The 24,175-nt window shown below is 36.1% G+C and overlaps 1 protein-coding gene across 2 annotated transcripts in view; it reads left to right on the plus strand.

Annotated features, from left to right (window-relative positions):
* SPAG6 (sperm associated antigen 6) overlaps positions 1-24,175 on the plus strand; it is a 62,750-nt gene that overhangs the window by 13,109 nt on the left and 25,466 nt on the right. For both annotated transcript variants that reach the window (XM_032426064.1, XM_032426065.1), the window contains 2 exons: positions 2,060-2,226; positions 5,682-5,865. In XM_032426064.1, coding sequence (XP_032281955.1) covers positions 2,060-2,226; positions 5,682-5,865 — 351 coding nt within the window. The remainder of the gene's footprint in view (positions 1-2,059; positions 2,227-5,681; positions 5,866-24,175) is intronic.

The raw sequence follows: 24,175 nt of genomic DNA on the forward strand, positions 1-24,175 counted from the left end.
CACAATGAGATACTACTTCACACCTATTAGGGTGGCCATTATTAAAATTAAAAAACAAAAAACAAAAAATAACAAGTGTTGGTTAGGATGTGGAGAAATTTGAATCCTTATACTTTGCTGGTAGGAATGTAAAATGGCGCAGCTTCTGTGGAAAACAATTCCGCAGTTCCTAGATAGTGGTGATAATTACACTAAATTGTACACTAAAAAATGGTTAAAATGGTAATTTTTATGTTACATGTATTTTACCACAATTAAAAAACTAAAAAAAGAAATCAGGTAATAAAGCAACTACAAAGAAGAGATCAACAAATTGTTCTAAATCCAACTTTCTAGGAAGAACCCATGTTAACATTTGGTAGTCATTCTAATACCTTATTCTGCACTTTAAACTTTTTGTTGTGAGGTATTTCAGAAATTATCACTATAAAAAGTATAGATAGTAATATTAGCAACACTTATGAGTATAGAGATGTTGATTTGCTGAATGTGAGCTATGACCTAGGTGTGAGTAGAAGTGCCGTGTGCCTGCAAAGGTAACCAGCCTGAGTGGGATTCAAACTTGCAACTGTGGTCTTATGTAAGATGATCTCATCAAATCACCCTAGCCATAAAAATGATCACTAAATAAAACTGGAAACTGTGAAAAGCCACGGGTCACATCATTACATGTATCTGTGATAAGCATCATTATTCTCTGCTTATGTTATTGGTAGTACTGTTTATCTTAATTTGTTCTAATCCTAAGTGTTATTATAAATATTTTCCTTTTATTCTATATCAAATGTTTCTGGATATAACATTATAAAAGAATATTGATAATATTTGCTTTTCTAGATCACTGTGGTATGATTTTAAAGAAGAGATGTAATAACATCTAGTTGAATAGCCTGCTGCAAATTAAGTAAAGTTTAGAAAGTCAAGGGGCGTTTTGTTCCAGTTTGAACTCTGTCATTACCTTTCTTGTAACCTTAGACTAAAACAGCATCATTAAAGCCCAAATAGCAGTTGACTATTTTGGGTATTTTATAATAAGGCAAAGGTACTATAAAGAGTAGGAATAGCCAAATGACTAAAATGTAATTATTTTTTATCTCCCTTTCCCCACCTCCTCAACTTTCAATATGTATTATTTATTTAGCAGTTTTAATGAGGAAAGTCTGAATTTCTAACCATGCTCCATCATTTATTAGTTTTGTGATGATTTCTTAACCTTTCTCAGCCTCCATTTCCTCATCTGTAAAATATACATAATAATAGGGCCAACTTCGTAGGTTTGTTATGACAGCTCAGTGAATTAATATGGAAAACAAGTCCTTAAAAAAACATGTGCATATAATAAGTGCTGGATAAATATAAGCTAACTTTTACTATTGTTGCTGTGATGATGATATACCTACTATGTATTCAACCCTAGAGTGAATATTATGAGAGCTAGTAATACAAGATACTTATCTCAAAGAATTTGTTTCTTTGGAATACTATCAGAAATCTGAATTTGCATCCCTTCATGAATGTGAGGCCCTAGCCAGTTGAAATCACAGTAAAGATCCAACTGTTGGAATCAGAGGAAAAAAAAAAAAAAAACCCAAACAAAACAAATGGAAGATCCATAGAGATGAAAGGACCTGAACTGAGCCCTGAAAGATAGGAGTTGCAAAGGCTGGGGGAAACCTATCCCCCACAGCCCCCCTCTACCCCTTACCATGTGCTAGGTAGGCATTAAACTACATGCTCCAAATCTTTCTCTGCATTCCTCATGACAGCCCTATCAGGTCACATAACTACTATTTGCCAAATCAGGGATTTAAACTCTTAACCTAAGTCCAAAGCCTTTCTTGTCATGCTTTGCTCCTGCTTTGATAATTACAGGTTGTATCATTCTTTGTCTTGGCCAGTTAGATGCTTCTAAATATACCACTAGTTTTTAGTGGATATTTTTTTTTTTTGTTTTTACCGCTTTTTTCCTACAATTTTCTTATCTACATATATGCTGAATTGTATATTTGCTTTTTCATTTAAATTTTGCTGACTTCTGTTCTTTCATAACTAAACTCAGGTGTAATGTCTTTGCTGAGGCCTCTTCTTCTGGATGTGGTCCCAACAATTCAACAGACTGCTGCGTTGGCTCTTGGGAGACTGGCTAATTATAATGATGAACTAGCAGAAGCAGTGGTGAAGGGTGACATTCTTCCACAGCTTGTTTATTCATTGGCAGAACAGAATGTAAGATTTTTAAAAAATTAGTTATTTTTTTTTGTCTTGTTTTAGATTTTTAAAAATCTGCTTAGTTTGGGTACAGTTGTAAGCTTATAGGCTTTAGAATTTTAGGATGTTAATACAACCTTTAATTCTTTAAACTGCACATAATAATACCTTTAGGGTATTTTACTTTGGGAGTGATAGGCAGCTTTTTTCCATTACTGTTAATATAAGAAAAAAGATTACACAATTTTTAATGGGATTATATATAAAGCAGTATTTCTGTATATGAGAGTCTTAAACCTGTGGGATCAGTCTTTGAGACCTGTATGGAGCCTTAGGCAAATAAAAAGTTGTTTTCAGCAATCCTTATATGCAGGTGAAATCTGGTTAGTGGAAACTGTAAGAGACAGCTTGGAAGCAAGGGGGAGAGAAGCATACAAAAGGAAGGAGAATACATGTAATAGAAGGTCTGATAAAGCATTTTATACCAAGTATGTAAACATGTCAGTCCTTTTAAGGGTCATCTAAGAGTGCCCCAGTTTTTTCCCCCTCCTGTCTGGTTCTACTCTCTGTTTCTGTACAGTATCACCTAACAATAGTTAAGGACCTCCCTGTAGATAGGGTCTTGGTCTGTTTATTCCGTTCTGTTAGTTTATCATAACCTAAGGATATATGTTTCTTGACATATTTTTAAGATTAAATTCCTACTTGTGTAACCAAATGACAAACGATCCAATTTAAAAATGAGCAAAAGACTTGAATAGACATCTATACACATACTAAGAAGATATACACATGGCCAATGAAGATGAAAAGATGTTCAACAGCATAAGCCATTAGGAAATGCAAATCAGAACCACAGCAAGATATCACTTAACCTACTAGGATGCCATGATTAAAAAAAAAAGAAAGGAAAAGAAAAAAATAACAAGTGTTAGTGAAGATTTGGAGAAATCGGAGCCCTCATACATTGCTGATAGGAGTGTAAAATGGTGCAGCTGCTATAGAAAACAGTCTGGCAGTCAAGTTAAATATAATTACCACATGACCCAGCAATTCTACTCCTAGTTAGATTTCCAAAAAAAATTGAAAACAGGTGTTCAAACAAAACTTGTACACAAACGTTTATAGCAGCATTATTCACTATAACAAAAGAATGACTGGATAAACAAAATGTTGGACATCCATATAATGGAATATTATCAGTCATAAAAAGGGATGAAGTGCTGACACATGCTACAACATGGATAAACCTTGAAAACGTTATGCTAAAAAAAGAAGCCAGATACAAAAGGCAACATGTTGTATGATTCCACTTACAGGAAATGTCCAGAATATGCAAATCCATAGAGACAGAAGCAGATTAGTGGTTGCCAGGGGCTGGGGGGAGAGGGGAATGAAGAGTGATTCCTTAACATGTATGAGGTTTCTTGTTGGGCTGCTGAGAATATTCTGGAACTGGATGGTGATGTTTGTACAACACCATGAATGTGCTAAATGCCACTGAGTTGTATACTTTAAAATGGGTAAAATAGTAAATATGTGTATTTTACCAGAATAAAAAAAAAATCCTAATTGTTTAAAATTTTGCTTTATTTTTATAGATTGGAGAGTCATTTACTGACTGTCTTATCTCTACGAGGAATCTCAGAAATTTTGTTTTTCTTGCAGGTGTTCCTTCTATAGTCAAATACTGTTAGACTTTGTTCTTCCTGGACTCTTAACTCCTTCTTTCAAGGGCAGGGTCTGTGTTCTGGTATCCCACAAAGAAGGTTCTCAATAGATCTAAATGTGAATGAGTGTCCATTAGTTGTAAAGAGACAAAAAAGTGCTAGGGCAGAAGTGAGGAGAAAGTGAGAATGTGAGGCAGGATTCCCAGGCTTCTGTGTCCTTCACCTACCAGTCCTTTAACTCATTTCTGACAGGATTTAATGTCTTCTTTATGAGGTACAAAGTCCCTGGCATGGAGCTTTTTTTTTTTTTTAAGGCGTTTCTTTTGGTGAGGAATGGGAGAGAAGAGAGAGGAATTTGGAAAAGCGGAAATTAGGAGAAAAGGGAAATGAGATCAGAAGGTGTGAATTATAGGCACTGTAGTTAGCAGTGACTATCAATGGCCAGTAAATTGTGAATTTGAAAATTCTGCCATATAAAAAGTTACTTTAGCTTAAGGTGATGACAGGAAATGTATCACCATTATTTTTCCATGATTATAAGAAAATAATGGAAAGCTACTTTAAAACTCTAAGTTTTATAGTAAGTTAGTAGATATTTGGTTACTGACATAAAATTAACCTTTATAACAAATATTTTAATATCTATATATGTTAACATTTAAGAAACTAAAGAAATATATCAAATCAAAACATCATTATTAACACAGCATATTTCTTATATCATCAACATATACCAATTTTTGAGATAAAATATGTTAAAATATACTTGATGTATTTTTCCCCTCTCCTATAATTTTTGTTGTATCTTAATCTTTTGGCCAAAGTAAATAACATGCTTTCAAAACAGGTGCTGTAGTCACCTAGTCACTTTTAGTCATCAGTGTAAAGAAATAAAAACTTGGAATCTACAATACGGGGTTAATTGGATTCTATTAATAAAAGACAGAGACCATTACTGGTGTCATTATACTAACCTTGAAACAACAGTGAATGTTATAGCCAAATACTTCCTATACATTTAATTTTTTTTAGTTATATGAAGAAAAACATGTTAGTCTTGTGTTTCAGTTTTATTATTTCTCAATCTGATAAAATTTTATATAGAGATTTTTATAAATATGAAGCATTACTTAAAATTCACCTAACAGTAAGTCATTTGTATTTATTGTTTTAAAAAAGCATTTCTAAGAGGGGATAAATAACACATCTCCTTGTTTGGTTAGTTTATTTACCAGGAAAGGTTTTAAAATGTATCATGAGTGTTTCGCCTTTATGCTTATCCAGCAATTGGTAGTGCATCTTGAAACATGGTTGTTATTTCAGGTAACTTGGGACACCAAAAGATTAGTTGAGGTCATGAAAAGCCTACCATGCTTAGAGACTGAGGGCAAGTAAAGGAAATGAATTTGTCAGTGGACAGTGTTGTTGCACATGCTAACAATCTAAGAGTTCCCATGGGTGAAACAAATACTTTTCAGTGTGATGCAGATACAGAAAATCTCATTATTTTATGAATTGGTAGGAAATACAATGTTTATATTTTATTTTATAGAGTTTCCAAATGAATATTTCAGAATAAAACATTTGAAATGTAATTTAAGACTTACATTATTTCAGTTTGGTTATTGAACAGAAGCAATGGGGAACATCAAAAAATGATTTTGCAGGATGTTTTTCATCTTTGGATTTGAAAGCTGTTGAGCTTTATATTAATGTCATTTTTATGTTGGTTTTGGTCTGTTTTAACTTTTGGTTTTATAAGTGCTTAATTCACTTTGAGTTTTATCTATTTTATCATTGTAGCGTTTTTACAAGAAAGCAGCTGCCTTTGTGTTACGAGCAGTTGGTAAACATTCTCCTCAACTAGCTCAGGCAATAGTTGACTGTGGAGCACTGGATACGCTGGTGATATGCTTGGAAGATTTTGACCCCGGAGTCAAGGAGGCTGCAGCTTGGGCACTTGGATATATTGCAAGACATAATGCAGGTAATGGAGCATATCTGAAAACAGGATTATTAAAATTTAGATTTATTAGGTAAATCTGGTTTTGCTTAGTGAACTATAGATGCAGTTTTAATGATGTTTCCATACATTATGGGAGATAAGTTTTGAATGATGGCCAAGTTATTTGGATCACAAATTCACAAAAACTTACACATTTCGTCTTGGGAGAAGATATTTGCAAATGACATATCTGATAAAGGGTTAGTATCCCAAATCTATAAAGAACTTATCAAACTTACCACCCCAAAAAACAATCCAGTTAAGAAATGGGCAGAAGACATGAATAGACATTTTTCCAAAGAAGACATCCAGATGGCTAACAGACACATGAAAAGATACTCAACATCACTCATCATCAGGGAAATACAAATCAAAACCACGATGAGATACCACCTTACACCTGTCAGAATGGCTAAAATTAACAACACAGGAAACAACAGATGTTGGCGAGGATGTGGAGAAAAGGGAACCCTCTTACAGTGTTGGTGGGAATGCAAGCTGGTGCAGCCACTGTGGAAAACAGTATGGAGGGTCCTCAAGAAGTTAAAAATAGAGCTACCCTATAACCCAGCAATTGCACTACTAAGTATTTACCCAAAGGATACAAAAATACTGATTTGAAGGGGCACATGTACCCCGGTGTTTATAGCAGCATTATTAAAAATAGCCAAATTATGGAAAGAGCCCAAATATCCATCAACTGATGAATGGATAAAGAAGATTTGGTATATTGCTGGAGCAGAGGTGGGTGGGGGGAAGGGGTAACTGGGCAATGGGCATTAAGGAGGGCACTTAATGTAATGAGCACTAGGTATTATATACAACTGATGAATCACTAAATTTTACCCCTGAAACTAATAATACACTATATGTTAACTAACTTGAATTTAAATAAAATCTATAAATAAATAAAATAAAATACAAATCTATTAATATATATTATATACACATATAATATATACATATATAATGGAATATTACTCAGCCATCAAAAAGAATGAAGAAATTTTGCCATTTGTAATGATGTGGATGGAGCTAGAGAGTATTATGCTAAGCAAAATAAGTCAGTCAGAGAAAAACAAATACCATATGATTTCACTTATATGTAGAATTTAAGGAACAAAACATAAATATAGAGGAAGGGAAAAAAAAAGAGGGAAGGAAGCAAACTATAAGAGACTCTTAACTATAGAGAACAGAGGGTTGCTGGAGGGGAGGTGGGCAGGGGATGGACTAAATGGATGATGGGTATTAAGGAGGGTACTCTTTGTGATTAGCACTGGGTGTTACATGTAAATGATGAATCACTAAATTCTACTCCTGAAACCAGTATTACACTATATGTTAACTAAAATTTAAATAAAAATTTGAAAAGAAAAAAAAAAAAACCTGCACATTTCAGTCCTTTTTCTAGTTAGTAGAAGAGAAATTTGAAGATAGAAAGAGATGGTAGTGGGGAATGAGGAAAGTGAGATACTGATGGGTTCTCAAAGATGTTGGTAAATTGGTTCAGTGAAAAAATTTTAGTTTTTCATGCTTCAGGGGATATTGGGTCTTTACTTTCTCTCATGATAGGGGTATTCTAAACCAAGCAGGAGACATATCGCATGAATGAATAATGTTGAAGAGATATGGACATGATAACTTTCTAGAATATATTTGTATTGAGCCCATATTGGGCAAGAGGGAGGGGAAAGAGTAGTACCTCCTCTTATAAACTGACAGCTCAGTGAATTCATCAAGAAGGACATGGACCTCTTGTGTGAAGTTTGTGCTGACACACCTGATTGGTAAAGAATATAGAGGGAACAAAATTGCCCCCACCACTTTACAGAAGTTGCTAAATAATCCGAACAAATAATACAACAAGAAAATACAGTTTTAAAACAAACTATGTAAAAATGATCAACTTTGCTAGTAATCAAAGAACTGCATGTTAAAACATCAGTGAAAATGTCTTTCCCCACTTATTATTATTTAGGGGGAAAAAAGAGTAAAGAGGAAATATAGCCAAATGGTTAAGAGCACTGTGGCATTAGACAGGATCTGAGTTTGAGTCCAAGTTCTACCATTTAGTTTCTGTATAACCTTGGACATGGCTTTTAAACTTCCTGAACCTTAACTTCCTCATCTGCAAAAGATGGTACCTAAAAGTAGGTGTTTCAGAGATTTATTGTGAGCACAATGAGATAATATATGCAAAGCACTTAGACAAGTACTTGGCATATGGTAAATATTCAATAAATACAAGATATTAGTATTAATACTGAAGGTTGGAGAGGACATGATGTTTATGGCCGTTGGTGGAGGCACTACAAATTGTTTAAACTTGTGGTAAGCAGTTTGGCAAAACTAATCTAAGTCATGAAAGAATTCATGGTTACTCTAAAAAACCTGCTTTGGGAATTCATCCTAAGGGAAGAATTCCACAGAATGAAAAAGTTATATTCATGCAAATGTTATTGTAGTAATATTAGTAATATCAAAAACCCTCAAATATTTGGCAGGAATGTAGTGGTTAAATTATGGTAGTTTTTACTTAATGGAATTTCACTTGGCAAATTAAAAAGGTAATTATGACTCTTACATGGTAATATGGAAACATGATTGTAATGTAAAAAGAGAGATAAAATTATATATTGCAATTATAATAATATAAAATAAGTTTTTATGTGGACATAAATTACAAAGAAATACATGTTTGTGTTACTAGGGTGATAGAATTAAGGATATATTTTCTTTGCTTTCCAGATTTTTCAATGTGTGTATGTATAAAACAATAGCTACCACTTACTGAGTACTTACTGTGTGCCTGGCTCGGTGCAGTATGCTTCAGATACATTATCTCATTTTGATTACAGCTACCCATAGGGTAGGTATTACTTTCCCTGTTAAACAGAGGAAGAAAATGTAACTTAGAGAGGATACCCAAAGTTATGTTAATGGTGGAACCAGAATTTGAGTCTAAATCTGACTCCAAAGCCCATGTTCACCACTGACCATAACAGCGTCACTAAATATTTCTTAAAAGAGCATTGAAGAAGAAATTCAAAATGGAAATAGGAAGAGGGTCTCCCATGGTTATGTTTAATTTGGTTCTTAAAATGGCGACACTATTAGAGACAAAAAGGAAAGAAAATGATAGAAAAATAAATGGAGAAAGAAAACTATTGTCATGCTTAGAATGATTCTGAGTTAGTATATTAAAATGATTTCCTTAATATCTGGATTTTGGTTTTCCAAATAGGGTCACCTTAGGACTATTGTTTAATATATGTTGATAGAAGAAACTAAGGCAGTTTTTTTATTTTTAAGATTTATTTATTTGTTTGAAAGAAAGAGTGGGTGGGGGGAAGGGACAGAGGGAGAGAGAGAATCTCGAGCAGACTCCCCGATGAGCACGGAGCTGACAGGGGGCTTGCTCCCACGACCCCGAGATTGTGACTTGAGCCCAAATCAAGAGTTGGATGCTTAACCAACTGATCCACCCAGGCGCCCCTAAGGCAGTGTTTTAAATCAGAAGCTGGTTATCATGGGAAGCTCGTTAACATATTTAGTTTTGGGTTTTTGTGGTTGTTGTTATTGTTGCTTTTGGTGAGAGAACTTTATGGCAAACAGATTGTAACACGAGTATTTCAAAAGGTGCAGCAAAGGAGCTTTGAGGGACTGCCGTACAGATATACTCTCAGGCAGGTGCCTATAGATAACCTTTCTATATCTCCCTTTTGTTGAGTCTGAGGCTAAATGATTATAGTTCATAAATAGGATCTGTCTTCGGGATTCCATTCCAATTTCTTGCTATAATCTGGCTCCCACATGGAATTCCCACTGTAATTTCAATATTTCACAGTAGTTAGGGGTCTGGGACCCAGAAGCTCCCTGAAGAGATTACTGCATAGATTTCTCAGAAGGAAAGGGAATTGTTACCCAGTAGGCAATAAAAGAAGTCATCATTCACATCCTGAATCAGTGAAAATAGAGGGTTTACCTCTAAATAACCTGATTTCTTTTTCAATGATTTCCTAAAAATAGAGTATGTTAGATTAATGGGAGGACATTCATTTAGTGTTTTCTTCTTAGTATTAGAAGAATGTTTTATTAGACAGTTCAAGAAATAGAAGCCTTAAATGGAGATGCAAAAGAAATAGTGTACCTTTACGGACTAAGGAAGGAAAACATTTTGTGTCTAGGAAACAAAAATTAAGTTAAGTGTGCAATTGGTAGAAGAGAAAAACCAATAGGCCCCATCTGACTTGTTCTTATTTGAAAAATACAATTTCTGAAAGTTACTTCTATGTGTAGATTTTAAAGTATTTTAGATAATCAAAGGGAACTGGGGACTAACAGCCCAAAATGGTGTGGGGTTTCTTTTCTTTTTAACTCTGTATAAATCGTGTCCTTAAATTTCTGTGGTTGAATCACCAGTTATTGAATATTCTTGATGTATGTACCTCTTAATTTGAAGATGAATAAGCTATTTCTTTATATTTTCTCTGGTGTTTAAAATAAAAGCTGAGGTAAAGTCTTCTCAGGCTGGTTCTTCCTCCTTCTTGCTGGATTCTCCCACTCTGCAGCATTATTCTAGTGACATTATTCTATTAACATATTTACCTCATCAGTGTCACCCTCTCATTGTTTCCGAGGATTAGTCTTGCTTTTGGAGATACAAGGGATGAGGCGAGGGGCCTGTGTGGACCGGAAGTGTGAGGGGTGAGAAAGGAACCTGAAGGAACCTGAAGGAACTCTGCAGGTGCAGGGCTTCCACCCGGAGGGGCCCAGAGGAGCGCTTTGCCCTCTCCAGGCCCTGCTTCCCTGCTCCCCACTGGCAGCCTCTCTCTGGCTTCCTTACTGTGTGGAGCACAGCAGCTTCACGGAGGGGAGCTTCCAGTGACCTTGTAGCAAGGGTGTGGCCGCAGTGAGGGCGGCACTTGGGACTAAGGTGAGAGCAATAGCCTGGCTGGAGGGGTGAGGAAGGAGGAGCCATACAAGGGTTTTGTAGGAATGATTTTCCACATTAGGGCTGAAAAATAAGTTTTAAGTGTTTCTTTTGGGCGCTTTAGCTAAATATGCCGTCTCTTATAAACTTTTGCTGTCTCAGAGTAAACTTTGTTCTCAAATCTGGCAAAGAGGAATATAGTACATTTGGTTAGGTGTTCTAAAACATTTTAATCATTAATATAATTGTCATATTATATAGATGAGGAAACTGACGTAGAGAGGGGAAGGATTTATTCTGACCAGACAGCAATTTATGGTGGAACTGCTTGGCAATTACTCAAAATCTTTCAGAGATTTTCTTTTTTATAGTGTGAGAAAGTAAAGTGTATGAGAGCTCATCATTCTTCATTTTAAGCTCCTTGTTGTATCTGAAAGTCTTGCCAGATACCTCTGTTTTTAATCCCTGATGGCTGGTTTCCACATGTGTGACTATCCTTTCTCCTATAGACTTGATTGATGTCTACAGGACTAAATCAAATGAGAGATTTCCATCCCAGCTCAGTGGCAGTTAGGAGAAGAGATGGTCAAGATGAGCAGTGCTGACAGGAATTGGCCAGTTTGGACACTATAGAAACACTTAGTAGATTATATTCTATTTGCTAAACAGATAATATAAACGAGGAATCCAGACCAAGCTGGCCAGCCTGATTCTTTTCTATCTTGTATAGAATGATGATGTGATATAAAGAAAAGAGAATTTTAAAATCCAGAATTTTTGCAAATATTCTTCTCATGTCACCCATCTATAAATACCAATAGGCCAAATCATGTAGAACAGGCTTAGGAAGCAGTAATTAACTTTTGAAAAATCCACATATTCATGACAATTCGTGTTATCTCAGGATAACAAGGGACTTTGTGTGGTGGGGATGAAGGGGTGAAGGGGACTACAGCCTGGTAATTAAAAATTAGTTTAAAAGCCCTACAGATAACTGTCTTTACTGATGCTTGTAGATAATAATGTTGATTTCTGTACTACCTTTTTGTTTTTACAACTTCTTTTATCTTGGAGGGGTTGAGGAACACATAAGCATAGAGGCAAATGATGCATATGGGATTATATGTATTACATGTTACACCTATTTTTATCCTAACACTGATTTCCACAAATAAGTTTTCTACTTATTTAAGTGTTGGTGAAAAAAAAGATGAAGTGAAAATAAATGTCTCGTCTATGTTCTTTTGGCATGGAGACCAAATGTGTTAAACAAAGTAACTCTTTAATTATAACTACTCAGTAGTTAACCTTGTTTGTTAGTCATTTTTAGGGCAGTTTGCATGCTAGTAGAAGAAAAGATATGTTGTGAATTCTTCTGTATTTTTATTTATTGTGATTTTTAAAGTTATAAACTCTTGGTTGATAAAATCTGAGATATTTTTTGTGCATTTTTTTTATGATTCAGAATATAGAACAATACCATATCATTCTGTAATCTCAGATTCCTAAGTCACTGAGACCTTTAACTTTATATATGAGGCCAGCTAACAATTTCTTTATCGCCATTGTCATCATTGTAATCATCAAAAAGTATCTGAGGCACTATGTGTCTTATGTGTATGTTACCATGTCTTCAAAGTAAAATAAGTTGGCTAATATCTTCTCTCTAGGACTTTACAATCTAAGATAGAAAAATTGATAGAGATGAGCATAAAAGTCATCTAGACAGCTGGGCACATTAGACAGAAATGTACTATACTGTCTTAAGAGTACATATATAATACACTGGGTGATTCTAAATTGGATCAAGTGAAAAATGAATTAAGAGTTATGCTTTTTGTACCATTGCAGAAAGGGCAATCTTTATATTATTCTTTTTTTTTTTTTTTTTTTTTTTAAGATTTTATTTATTTATTTGACAGAGAGAGAGATAGCGAGAGCAGGAACACAAGCAGGGGGAGTGGGAGAGGGAGAAGCAGGCCTCCCGCCGAACAGGGAGCCCGATGCGGGACTCGATCCCAGGACCCTGGGATCATGACCTGAGCCGAAGGCAGACGCTTAACGACTGAGCCACCCAGGCGCCCCAATCTTTATATTATTCTTAAGAACCTGTTACCTCCAGATAACCGCTGGACAGACTTTGGGCATAGAAATAAAAAGAAGTGACATTGATCATACAGTTATAGGAGAAAGGAAAGCCCTCTACCCACCAAAATACTTCCTCTACCTGATGCCACCTAATATTCTTTTAGTCTGAGGCTTTGTTTTCTGTTGGGTGCAAATATCTGCACAAGAAATGTCACGAAATTGTGTACTGAGTAGATAAAGAGAAGGGTATTTGTACCCTACTAGTCTAGAAATAAATCAAGTTTGAACAGTGCATCATAACATATTTTTGGGGTTTGAACAAAAGTGTTTTTCAGACTTGGTTTATTTTCCAATCACTAGTGTATAAAACCTTCCAACACCTTTTAGATATTGAGGGACGAAAACTCTTTATTTACGTTGGAATTTCTAGAAGTACATTAGTCATAGTGTATTTGACTGAAATTTGAAAGTACTTCATTCACAAACATCTACAAGAGAATTTACTTCTTAAAAGCTTAGGACTTTGTTAGCATAAGAATTGTGCTTTGAGGGTGCCTGGGTGGCCAGTCGGTTGAGCCTCCAACTCTTGGTTTCTTGGTTTCCGCTCAGGTTGTGAGGGGTGGTGAGATGGAGCCCCACCTCAGGCTCTGCGCTCAGCAGGGAGTCGGCTTGAGACTCTCTCTCTGCCTCTCCCCTCCACCTAAAAAAAAAAAAAGAAAAAGGATTGTATTTTGAAATAAGTCATGTTCATCCTTATCTTACCATAAATATTAAAATCCATTGTCTACAGGGAAAATAGTTATTGTATAATTACCATGTTATCTGGCTGATTTTGCAGTTAACTTTTTGGCCTACTTTGCTCTCATCTGTGGCTGTAGATGAATGAACCAGCTTGCTATAAAAATGTAGTGTTAAGTTAATTGCATCAAAGCATTTTGCTCAAGATAGGACCTCTGGCCTTGAAAAGGTATTGACTGCAGTTATGTAACTATTTGAGTGATAATTCTATTACTAGCCATTTCTCTGTATCTCCTTTGATTTTAAACTACAGCTTTACCAATATGGTCATGCACTAGTCACATGTTACTGTCACATACTTGAATGGTGGCTAGAGCATCTGAGGAACTAAATTGTTATCTACTTCTAATATAAATTTTAAAAATTGATAAACCAGTTCAGTTACTGGAGATTTTTTAGGTATGATTGAAACAACATGGGTATGTGAATCTACTTTTTCAGCTGTAAACTTTTTGAAATCTAAATACAGATTATTTCCAATGAAAATTTAGCAGCCAAACTGAGATGTACTGTAAGTGCAAAATACGCACCAGATTTCCAACACTTAATACGATAAACAGAATGTGAAATATCTCATTAAAATTTTTTGAGTATTGATTACATGTTGAAATTATAATTTGGGTGTATTGTGTTAAATAATGTATTTTATTAAAATTAATTTCACCTATTTCTTTTTGCTTTTTAAATGTAGCTACTAGAAAATTTTAAATTATATGTATGGCTCACATTCTTATTGGACAGTACTGACTTAGAATTAGCGTGCCTGTGTTTTGTGTTTATTTGTTAAAAGGCAATATAGTGGTAATGCTATGGTCTTAAGTCATACAAAATATTCATGTTTATTAATCAGTGTAACTAAACTGCAGTATGCAGTAAGTTAAGGAATTTGGAACTGAAAATACCATTTGGGTAGAAGTAAATGATGATTCAACTTTGAGCAATCTCTTACTCAATGTAAGGACTAAAATGTACTTTATATGTGAAGTGCCTAGACTGCCAAACTCACACATGGTGACACATGATGGTGGAGACATATAAAATAAACAATTCTGCAGTCCGTATTAGGTTGATGTATATTAGGTTGACCTACATGAAATTACCTATATTCAATTGGTTTTGATTTAACAAAAATAGCAGTTTCATGTGATTTAATCTAAAAATATCAAGAACCTCAAAAAGTGTCAACACTGTCCCCCTTAGTAATTGTAGCTCTGAGCTGCTAATCATAAGTAAATACACACATGCACGTGTGTTTGTGTAACCTGTGGAGTTCTAGATGTATGTATGTATGACCAGTGGAAACCAGCCTCCATGATACCCCACAGAGCTCCCATGTCCTGGTATTCACACGCTTGTATAGGCCCCTCCCCCGTCATACCGGGACTGGTCTGTGTGGCCACTAGAATATGGCAGCGGGGATGGCAGGTTACTTCTGAGCAGAGGTGACCAGTTACAAAAGACTGAGGCTTCTGTCCTGGCATTGTTCTCCCTTTACTTGTCTCCCTTTACTTGTCTCTCATTACTTGTTCTGGGGAAAGTGGGCTGCTTTGACACAAGGACAGTCAGACAACCTAGGGAAAGGCCCACATGGTGAGGAGCTGAGGTCTTCAACAACCAGCAAGAAACTGAAGCTTCCCAACAACTACACTCAGCTGAGTGAGCTTGGAAATGGATCCTCCCCAAGTTGTGCCCTCGAATGACTACAACCATTTGTGTGATAGCAACTTCATGAATAACTCAGAGCCACAACCACCCAGCTAGGCTGCTTCAGGATTCCTGACCCACAGAAAATGTGAGATAATAGATGATGATGTTTGAAGCTCCTGAGTTTGGGTCGTTTCTTACCCAGCAATAGATAACTAATACATAATCTTAATGCACAAAGAGGTTCACTACACTGTACTTTATAATGGCCCAAACCCAAACCACAATCAAACAAAACAATTAAATGTTCTAAAGCGGGGGGACAGTTAAGTAAATTATGGCATATACTTACTCAGTGGGATATTATGCAATTATTAAAATGTTGAGCTGAATCCATCCTCAGGAATAAATGTGGGCAGTGGAAGCCCATGGGCAGCTCCTAGGAACCACTCAGAGGGAGTCACACCAAGAACCTTGGACCAGGGGCCATTTTTATAAAAGCACCTGGCAAACTTTCTAATCATCCAGTGTTTCATTTGTTTCCCTTTTCTGTTTCCTCTCTTTGTGTGCTCTTGTAGAGAGTCCAGCAGAGCCCCAGCCGCCCTTGACTGTCCAGCCTCCTCCAGCCGCCCTTGCCTGAGCAACTTGAAGGCAGGGACTTAAAACTGGGCTGGAGCAAAGAAAGTGTGCCAGGGATGTCGTAATCATAAAATGCACCCTTTCCACTTCAGTTTGCTTTGTTTGAAGCAGCATGCAAAATTGCAGGCAGAGGAAAGCTACAGCCATGGCTGCAATATTATCTACTCATCTAGCAATTGGAAAACAAAATGAAAACATTTCTAGATACAAAAACTGTATTTTGTAAAAGATCTGATTCCCGGTAATTTATCATCAGTTTCTTCATGGATAGAGCACCACAATTAGCTTTTGCCTCCTTCTCTTCAGCTTAGTCTTAGCTGTGAAGTCATTATAAGTCAAAAACAAAAAAATTGCCAAAATTTGGGGGTTTTAAAAATTGCTCTAAATCTTATGTTACCTATTAACTTCCAGGCCATGCCCAAGTCTTTCTCATTTCCCACATTCTCTTTCTCTTGTCTCCACTTCTTTTCCTTAGCATATTTTGAAGCTGCTTTTTATATTTGAGCCCTGTAAGTGCACCGTCCATCCCAGCTGATTGTAATTTCTTACTACGGCACCATTAACTCCAGATCAATGGCTTACTTGACTCACTTGACTTTTTAAAGGAGCCAGAATTATTTAACCTTCAAAGCATATGTGGGTATGTTAACCCTTAATCTCTCAAACACTCAACCCATGTGTACGAGTTAGACCAATGGCTCTGAGGACTGGAGAGACGTGGTGTGGAAATAATGAGAGTAGGAAAAATGACATCTGAGGGGTGGGGGAAATAAATAAAAATCATATATTAGATTTTTTCACAATAATATGCAAATTCTCTCTCCACCCTTTTCTCACCCTGCAACTGGAGAGGTCTGTGTCTCAGCTCAGAATTATAGAAGACTTGTTACCTACAGAGGGATGTTGCCTCTTGCAGATGTGTTGGTGAAGAATAAAGCCAGCCTCTGTGATGGCCTCCCAACCCCCAATGATGCCCACCTCTTCCTAGTCACATCCTCGTGTAGCCTCCTCCCACATTTAACCAGTGAAATATAGCAGAAGTGATGTTATGTGACTTCTGAGGTTAGATTATGAAAGACTGCAGGCATTGTCTTGGGTTCTCTCTTTTGGATCACTCACTCTGGGAGAGGCCTCATCATAAGGAGCCTATGGAAAGGCCCCAGAAATGGGGAGGACCTGATGAAGGCTTCTTCCAACATTCCTGTGAGTGTGCTTAGAAGCAGATCCACTAGACCCAGTGGAGCCCCGGATAATGCAGCCCTAGTGGACATCCTGACCGCAGCCTAGTAAAAGGCCCCAGCCTGAACCACCCAGCTAAGCCGCTTCCACATTCCTGACCTACAGAAACCACGACATAGTATTTCCTGTTTGAAGCAGCTAAGCTGGTGTGATTTGTTACATAGCAGTAGATAACTAAGCAGTAGATTCGCTGGGTTAGACCAAAAATAGGACAAATTTCTTCCACTTTGGAAGTGACATTCCTATACTCACACTGGAGTATGGTCAGTATATAACCAGCTTTGGCAATTGCAACACCATATTTGGCTTTTACTATAATTTTACCAAATCATGAAAAGTTTGGTTGAATGGGGTGACTTTTATAACATAAGATTAACATCATAAGTGTGTAGCCAAATTTTAAATGTATCTTTTACCTGCTTTATTTCTGAAATGATAGTGATATCTTTTATAGCCAGATGCAAAAACCATCCTATCTTTTTTTTTTTTATTTTTAAAGATTTTATTTATTTATTTGACAGAGAAAGAGACAGCGAGAGAGGGAACATAAGCAGGGGGAGTGGGAGAGGGAGATGCAGGCTTCCCGCTGAGCAGGGAGCCCGATGTGGGGCTCGATCCCAGGACCCTGGGATCATGACCTGAGCTGAAGGCAGATGCTTAACGACTGAGCCACCCAGGCACCCCTAAAAAACCATCCTATCTTTAAATGGATAAACAGAGAAATGATGATTCATGACTTTCTTTTAGTTTTTAATATAACTTGCAAGGCTTAGAGACAGTGATTAAAAATGGTGTTTGAAAAAATAATCTAAAAAGCAATAAAGTTAAAAGAAATTAGAGTTCCTGAGGTGTTCGATTTGCCTAATTATTTCTAAATTAGTCTGCGAAATTCATAATATTTTTTTCTTCCTTTTTTTCTTATTGGAGAGTCTCTTCATTTTGAGTCCTTTTTATGAATTCTCCTGCTAGATCACTTAATTTTGCATAGTCTTCTCTCCTACATCTCTGCTATGAGCAGAAAAATTAGTTAAGTATCATAATATATATTTAGGTTAATTTTTTTTTGCAGGCCAACTTTTAGGTTTTCATCAGTTTCTTGAAATTTGATGCTGAAATTTTTATTTTTATTTTATTTATGGTGATTCTTTTATGACTCCAAAACATGACTTAAAGAATCAAAGGTAGAAAGCACATTACCTTTCCACGTCCAGAGCCTCCCACAGGTCATTTTAGAAGGTATAAAGTTTAAGCCCAGGGTTGTGAAATGATGGTTGCAGGCTGTAGCTGGCCCACAGATGGATGTATTTTATTTGGCCTGCACTATATTGTCTCACAGAGTGTTCTTAAAAAAAAAAAAAGTTGCCCACACTTAAAAAACCAGGTGATTTCACATTAAAAACCAGATTTCTGGCTTCTCTTGAAACATCATAGGATCTGACGACAGTAGGCCTATGTTCCTACGTGGCAACACCCGGCTCAAGCTAAGTAATTCTGCTGCTTGTAGCTGGTGTGTGTACTTTTCCAGGTTTCGACTGCTCCCCCTCTCAGTATTTTTCTTATACCCTCTGACTTCACTTATTTGAGTTCCTTGCCTGGGCCCTGTGGACATTTGAGTTCACCCCTCCAGATCTAAACAAACAACCAGCCACAGCAATTAAGAGGAGGGGTCGAAGCCACTGTGAGCACCATTAAAGCAAAATCCTTGTTTTTCCTGTTATAGCCATGGCTGTTATACACTGCTGGGCATTCCTGTCCTCTTCTAGTCAACATGAAGTCATTTCTAATATTCCATTCATCCAGCTCTTGATAGTACTAATTTTATGAGTGTTGTTGTTCTTAAAAGTCCTCCCTTTATGCTGTGTCTTTTTGTTTTAAAATTAAAGTGTCCTGAGCATTTTTTATTTTTCTGTATTAAAGACTTTGATCCATTGAAGTTGTAATCCTTCACACCTCTTAGTGAGAGAGTACTACAAGTTCAGCCTTTATTTTGTTAGGAAAACAAAAACAAAAACACAAACCCAGGTCCCAAGAACAGCACAGAAGAAAATTCTTAAGAAAAAGCAACTGTGTGAGAAGCAAGGAGTTCTCACCCAAAAATTTCATATTAAGGATATTCAAAGAATTGTATGCACATAAGCCTTTACAAATGCTAGTAGAAAGGATCATGGAAAAATTGAGAGCGGCAGAGAGAAGTGTGACGGATGACCACCCATGTCACAGTCCCCTAGAGGAGGCTGCCTTCCTTCCTTCACTCAACAGTGAGCTGTTCATGAGGCCCAATAGAACCAGTTGTTCCTTTACTGAAAACAGCTGACCATCAAGTCTGAGGACTGTGTATTCAGTTGTCTACATGTCTGCAACAAATGGCCTTCATTACTATTTATGAAAAAGGAAGTGCTATTGGATAGTTTTATTCCCTCTGACAATTTAAAGTCTAAAAAATTGTTACAAGGGCGCCTGGGTGGCTCAGATGATTAAGCGTCTGCCTTCGGCTCAGGTCATGATCCCAGGGTCCTGGGATCGAGTCCCACATCGGGCTCTCTGCTCCTTGGGAGCCTGCTTCTCCCTCTGCCTCTCTCTCTCTGTCTCTCATGAATAAATAAATAAAATCTTTAAAAAAAAATAATAAGTAAAAAAAATAAAAAATTGTTACAAATGAATAATGCTTCACATTTTAAGAATGTAATTTTAACTTAAATGTAATAAGGGCGTAAATTAAGGCAAGAGGGCAAGTGTGAAAAAGTAAACGGATAATATTTCTACTATGTATTAAAAATTTTCAAAAGATTTTTAATTTTCAGAATGCTTAAAGGAATAGATTCCCACCATTTTTTAAAATAAGAGAATTCCTGCCATCTTGAGAAATAAGCTAAAATGTTTATATTTATTTTTCCTTTATAATAGTAATACTAGTATAGTTAGCACAGCAGTAGCTGTATGTATGGACAAAAGACATGTTCACATTTCTTTTATTTTTAAAAAATTTATAATCACATAAAAGAAAATTTGGCAAATTGAGAAGAAAAATATATCAGCAATGGTACCATCAATCCACTATAACTTCTTAGTATGTTGGTATAATATATAACCTTCTTTCTCTGCATTTTTCTTTGTATAACTACTACTAATCTTGCTTGTTATCTAACAGTAATGATTATGTTGAATGTTATTGCATAAGAGATTTATTTTTTAAAAACTAATTTTTGAAGATTTATTTAAAATTGAAAATGAAGCTATTTTCAGGCCCTAAGATAAATTTCTTGATTCACTGCTTTGCTTTGGTCAAACCTGTAATCAACCTCTGAGTCTGTATCGATCTTTGATTTTGTAAGTATGATAAGTAATTAACAACCAAAACTCATTTTCAAATTAGAGCTAGAAATGAACTCCATGAGATTTCTGTTATGGGAAGTAATTTTTAGATGTACCAGGATTGGCATGTGCTTTGGTTACCATTGCTTTTCTCTGCATAGAGAAGCGTAGGACACAGGAAAGGGGAGAAGGAGGTAATATGGGAAACACTGCCTGTGACACCCCTACATATGCGGTTTCCCCGCCCGCTCCACAGACTTGACTCCTTGCTCTTACTTGGTGTGGTCTCTTTGTACCTTCACCCTGAGCCAACTCTGCTAGAACAGAACAACGTTTTACTCTATTCTGCTTCCCCAAGATCTAGCCGGGTTTCTAGCACGTAGTAAGCCCTTAATGAACACCCAATGACCAGAGGAAGAGAGGAAAATATGTAAACATACCGAGCATGAGAGAGGACAGGATTACACCAGGATGTTTTGGGCTGTAAGTTACAGAATATCAGGTACAAATGGCTTAAAAATAAGGACATTTTTTATTTTACATGACACACAAGTTCAGAGTCAGGGCAGTTCCAAGGTTGGTTATGCAGCTGAACAGTGTCATGGAGGACCCAGATGTTTTTCATTTTTATACTCAATCATCCTCAGAATATTGGTGATTTCTTCCGTTATCATTGCAAGATGGATGTAGGAGTTGTAGATGTCATTCATACACTTGACCATGTCCAGCAAAGAGTCAGAGTTTCCTTCTGTGTGTATCTATTGATGACAGAGAAAAAACCCTTTCACAGATGCTTCTAGTTGACTTCTACTCATGCCTTGACTGACAAGGGCTACTGGGTAGACACCAACAGTGACTGGCACAGAAATGCCAGAGGAAGCAACCATAGGGAAGAGGAGAAAGATATACCATAGGAAAAAGAGTAGCAACGGAGGCAGGATGAAAGTCTGTAGTAGGTGTAATATAGTATGGCGTGCATTCTTTAGGCCTACTGTATTTTTACCTGTATATACACTGCTTTATGCCTTATATGTGTATGAAGGTAATAGAATACTATCATTTATAAATAGCAGTGTGTTTCTGATCCCAGTTTTTATAGGACCATATAAATCTGGAGATGTGATGTATATGAAATCTCAAGTACAGAATTGGTAGGCCCAACCCATGTTCTTGGAAGCTTCATTACCTTCACAGTAAATATTTCTCCTGTGCCATCCCCAGCCTTCCCCACATTTACCATCACTACTCTGGAGAGAATAGAAAACAGCTGAGGATGGGACTGGGTAACAAGTCAGAACAGAGTTTGCTTTCTTCTTAACATTATAGATTTCAGGAAAAGGAGGATATGGCACTCTAACAGTTATTCAAGGAAAGGATAAAATGCATGGGAATTACAAAGATAGTTGATTTTTTTTAAAGAACCTTAGTTTTTATTAATAGTACTTTTATTTTTTATTTTTTAAAAATATTTTATATGACAGAGAAAGAGAGCACAAGCAAGGGGAGCAGCAGAGGGAGATGGAGAAGTAGGCTCCCTGTTGAGCAGGGAGCCTGATGCTGGGCTCAATCCCAGGACCCTAGGATCATGACCTGAACCACCCAGGCTCCCCTATTAATAGTACTTTTAAACAGTTGTAGTTTACTGCACATTCTTACTCCTAGTAAATAGAAATAAAAGTGAGCAAACATAAATAAACTACTCTTTATACTCTCCCAAAATAAATGCAGCCTGTTTCAGATCTCACTCAACTTACAATAGGGTTATATCCTGGTAAATCCTTTGTAAACTGAAAATATCCCAAGTTGAAAAGGCATTTGCTACACCTAACCTACCGCACATCATAGCATAGCCTAGCCTACCTGAAACATGCTCAAAACACATTAGCCTACAGTTGGGCAAAGCCATCTAACACAGAGCCCATTTTATAATAAAGTGCTGAATGTGTCATGGAATTTATTGAATACTGCACTGAAAGTGAAAAATGGAATGGCTGTGTGGGTGCAGCATGGTTGTAAGCGTATTGGTTGTTTAGCCTTCTGATCCTGTGGCTGGCAGAGCTGAGGCTCACCACTGCCCAGCATCACAAGAGTATTGTACTGTGTATGTATCACTAGCCTGGGAAAGGATCCAAATTCAAAATTCAAATTGCAGTTTCTGCTGAATGTATATTGCTTTTGCACGATCATAAAGTTGAAAAATCTTAAGCCAAACCATCCTAAGTTGGGGACTGTCTATGTATGTATAGCAGGTGCCCTTAAATATGTACACATAAAGTTGATATTACCATACAACACCTGTATAATTTGGACTGAACTGAATTAAGTTACTATTATATTATGTTACTATATTATGTTAATTAACATAAAATATGAAAATTATATCTATAAATTACATATAATATCACACTTTATGCTTTCTTTCCATTTCCCTTGGGTGGGGGTGGTAGGAGAGATACAGTAATCACCTGTTTCACCTGCTGGCTTATTGGTCTTAAGGCAATTGCAGCAGAATCCCAGAGAAGCATCTGAGGAATCTGTTATATTGTGAGGTTGATATTCCAGTCTATGGCTGTTGTCTTTTTTTTTTTAAAAAAAAGGTTAAAAAAAAAAAGACGCAGGAGCTCGTCCTCTTACCTGCCTCTTGTTCTTGAGATTACATATTAACTTCCCATTGTAGTTCGTATTTCACGTTAGATTTTTTTAATTGCAATATATTTGCTAATCAACGTAGTGTTAATTTGTAGAAGTGTGTCATCTGTACCAGAGTTGAGTGAGTCTGGCACATAATAACCTTTGATTGATACGTGTTTAATGAAAGGATGAGTGAACCATTTATATAATACTAGAACTTCTAAGATAATTATAATAATTGAAGGAAAACAAATATTGGACACTATAACCTGTATTTTCTAACATTATTTCCTTCTAGAAAATGTGATATCACCAATCTTTTGAAAAATTAACACTGTATTTTTTTTAATTAAAGACTTTAAGTGATATGCTAAATAGATATCTTAGCTTGACTATTAAGACATAAATTGCCAAGGCACTACAAATCTGGGAAAATGAGAACATAATTTGAAAGGAAGAGGTTCTAGAAATGGGTATATGTGATTTAGTAAGAGAGGCCATGAATACAATGAGGGGAGAATCCATAACTATGTATGGTGTTTTATGCTTCTCAAAAGACATTTTTTACATATATTTTTATGGGTCTGCCTGCTTGTTTCCCATTCTCTATAATTTAAAATGTGTTATTTTTATAGCTGTTTGTCTTGGACACACAAGCAAATCAACATGTATATTCAAAATATTTTATTTCTGATGTGAAATGGTTACGATAAATTTATTCCTTTATCTAAACATTAACATTTACATATAAAATATGTTGTTCTGTTGTAGATCTCATTTTATACGTACAATGAAAATGCACCTTTTAATTTCTGAATAAGTTAAAAAAAATCTTTTAAAAGTACTATAAGATGAAAGGAATTTAAAAATTGACATTATTGGCACAAGATTCATGTTAATGTTTACTCATGTAAATAGCACAAAATACTGCCTAATTAGTGTGGTTGGTAAATTTTTGGTACTTTAATTTTCTCTGTTATTGTAAACCATGCATAAAATGCTTGC

Source organism: Phoca vitulina, unplaced genomic scaffold (assembly GCF_004348235.1).
Source record: "Phoca vitulina isolate PV1807 unplaced genomic scaffold, GSC_HSeal_1.0 scaffold33, whole genome shotgun sequence".
Classification (NCBI taxonomy): Eukaryota; Metazoa; Chordata; class Mammalia; order Carnivora; family Phocidae; genus Phoca; species Phoca vitulina.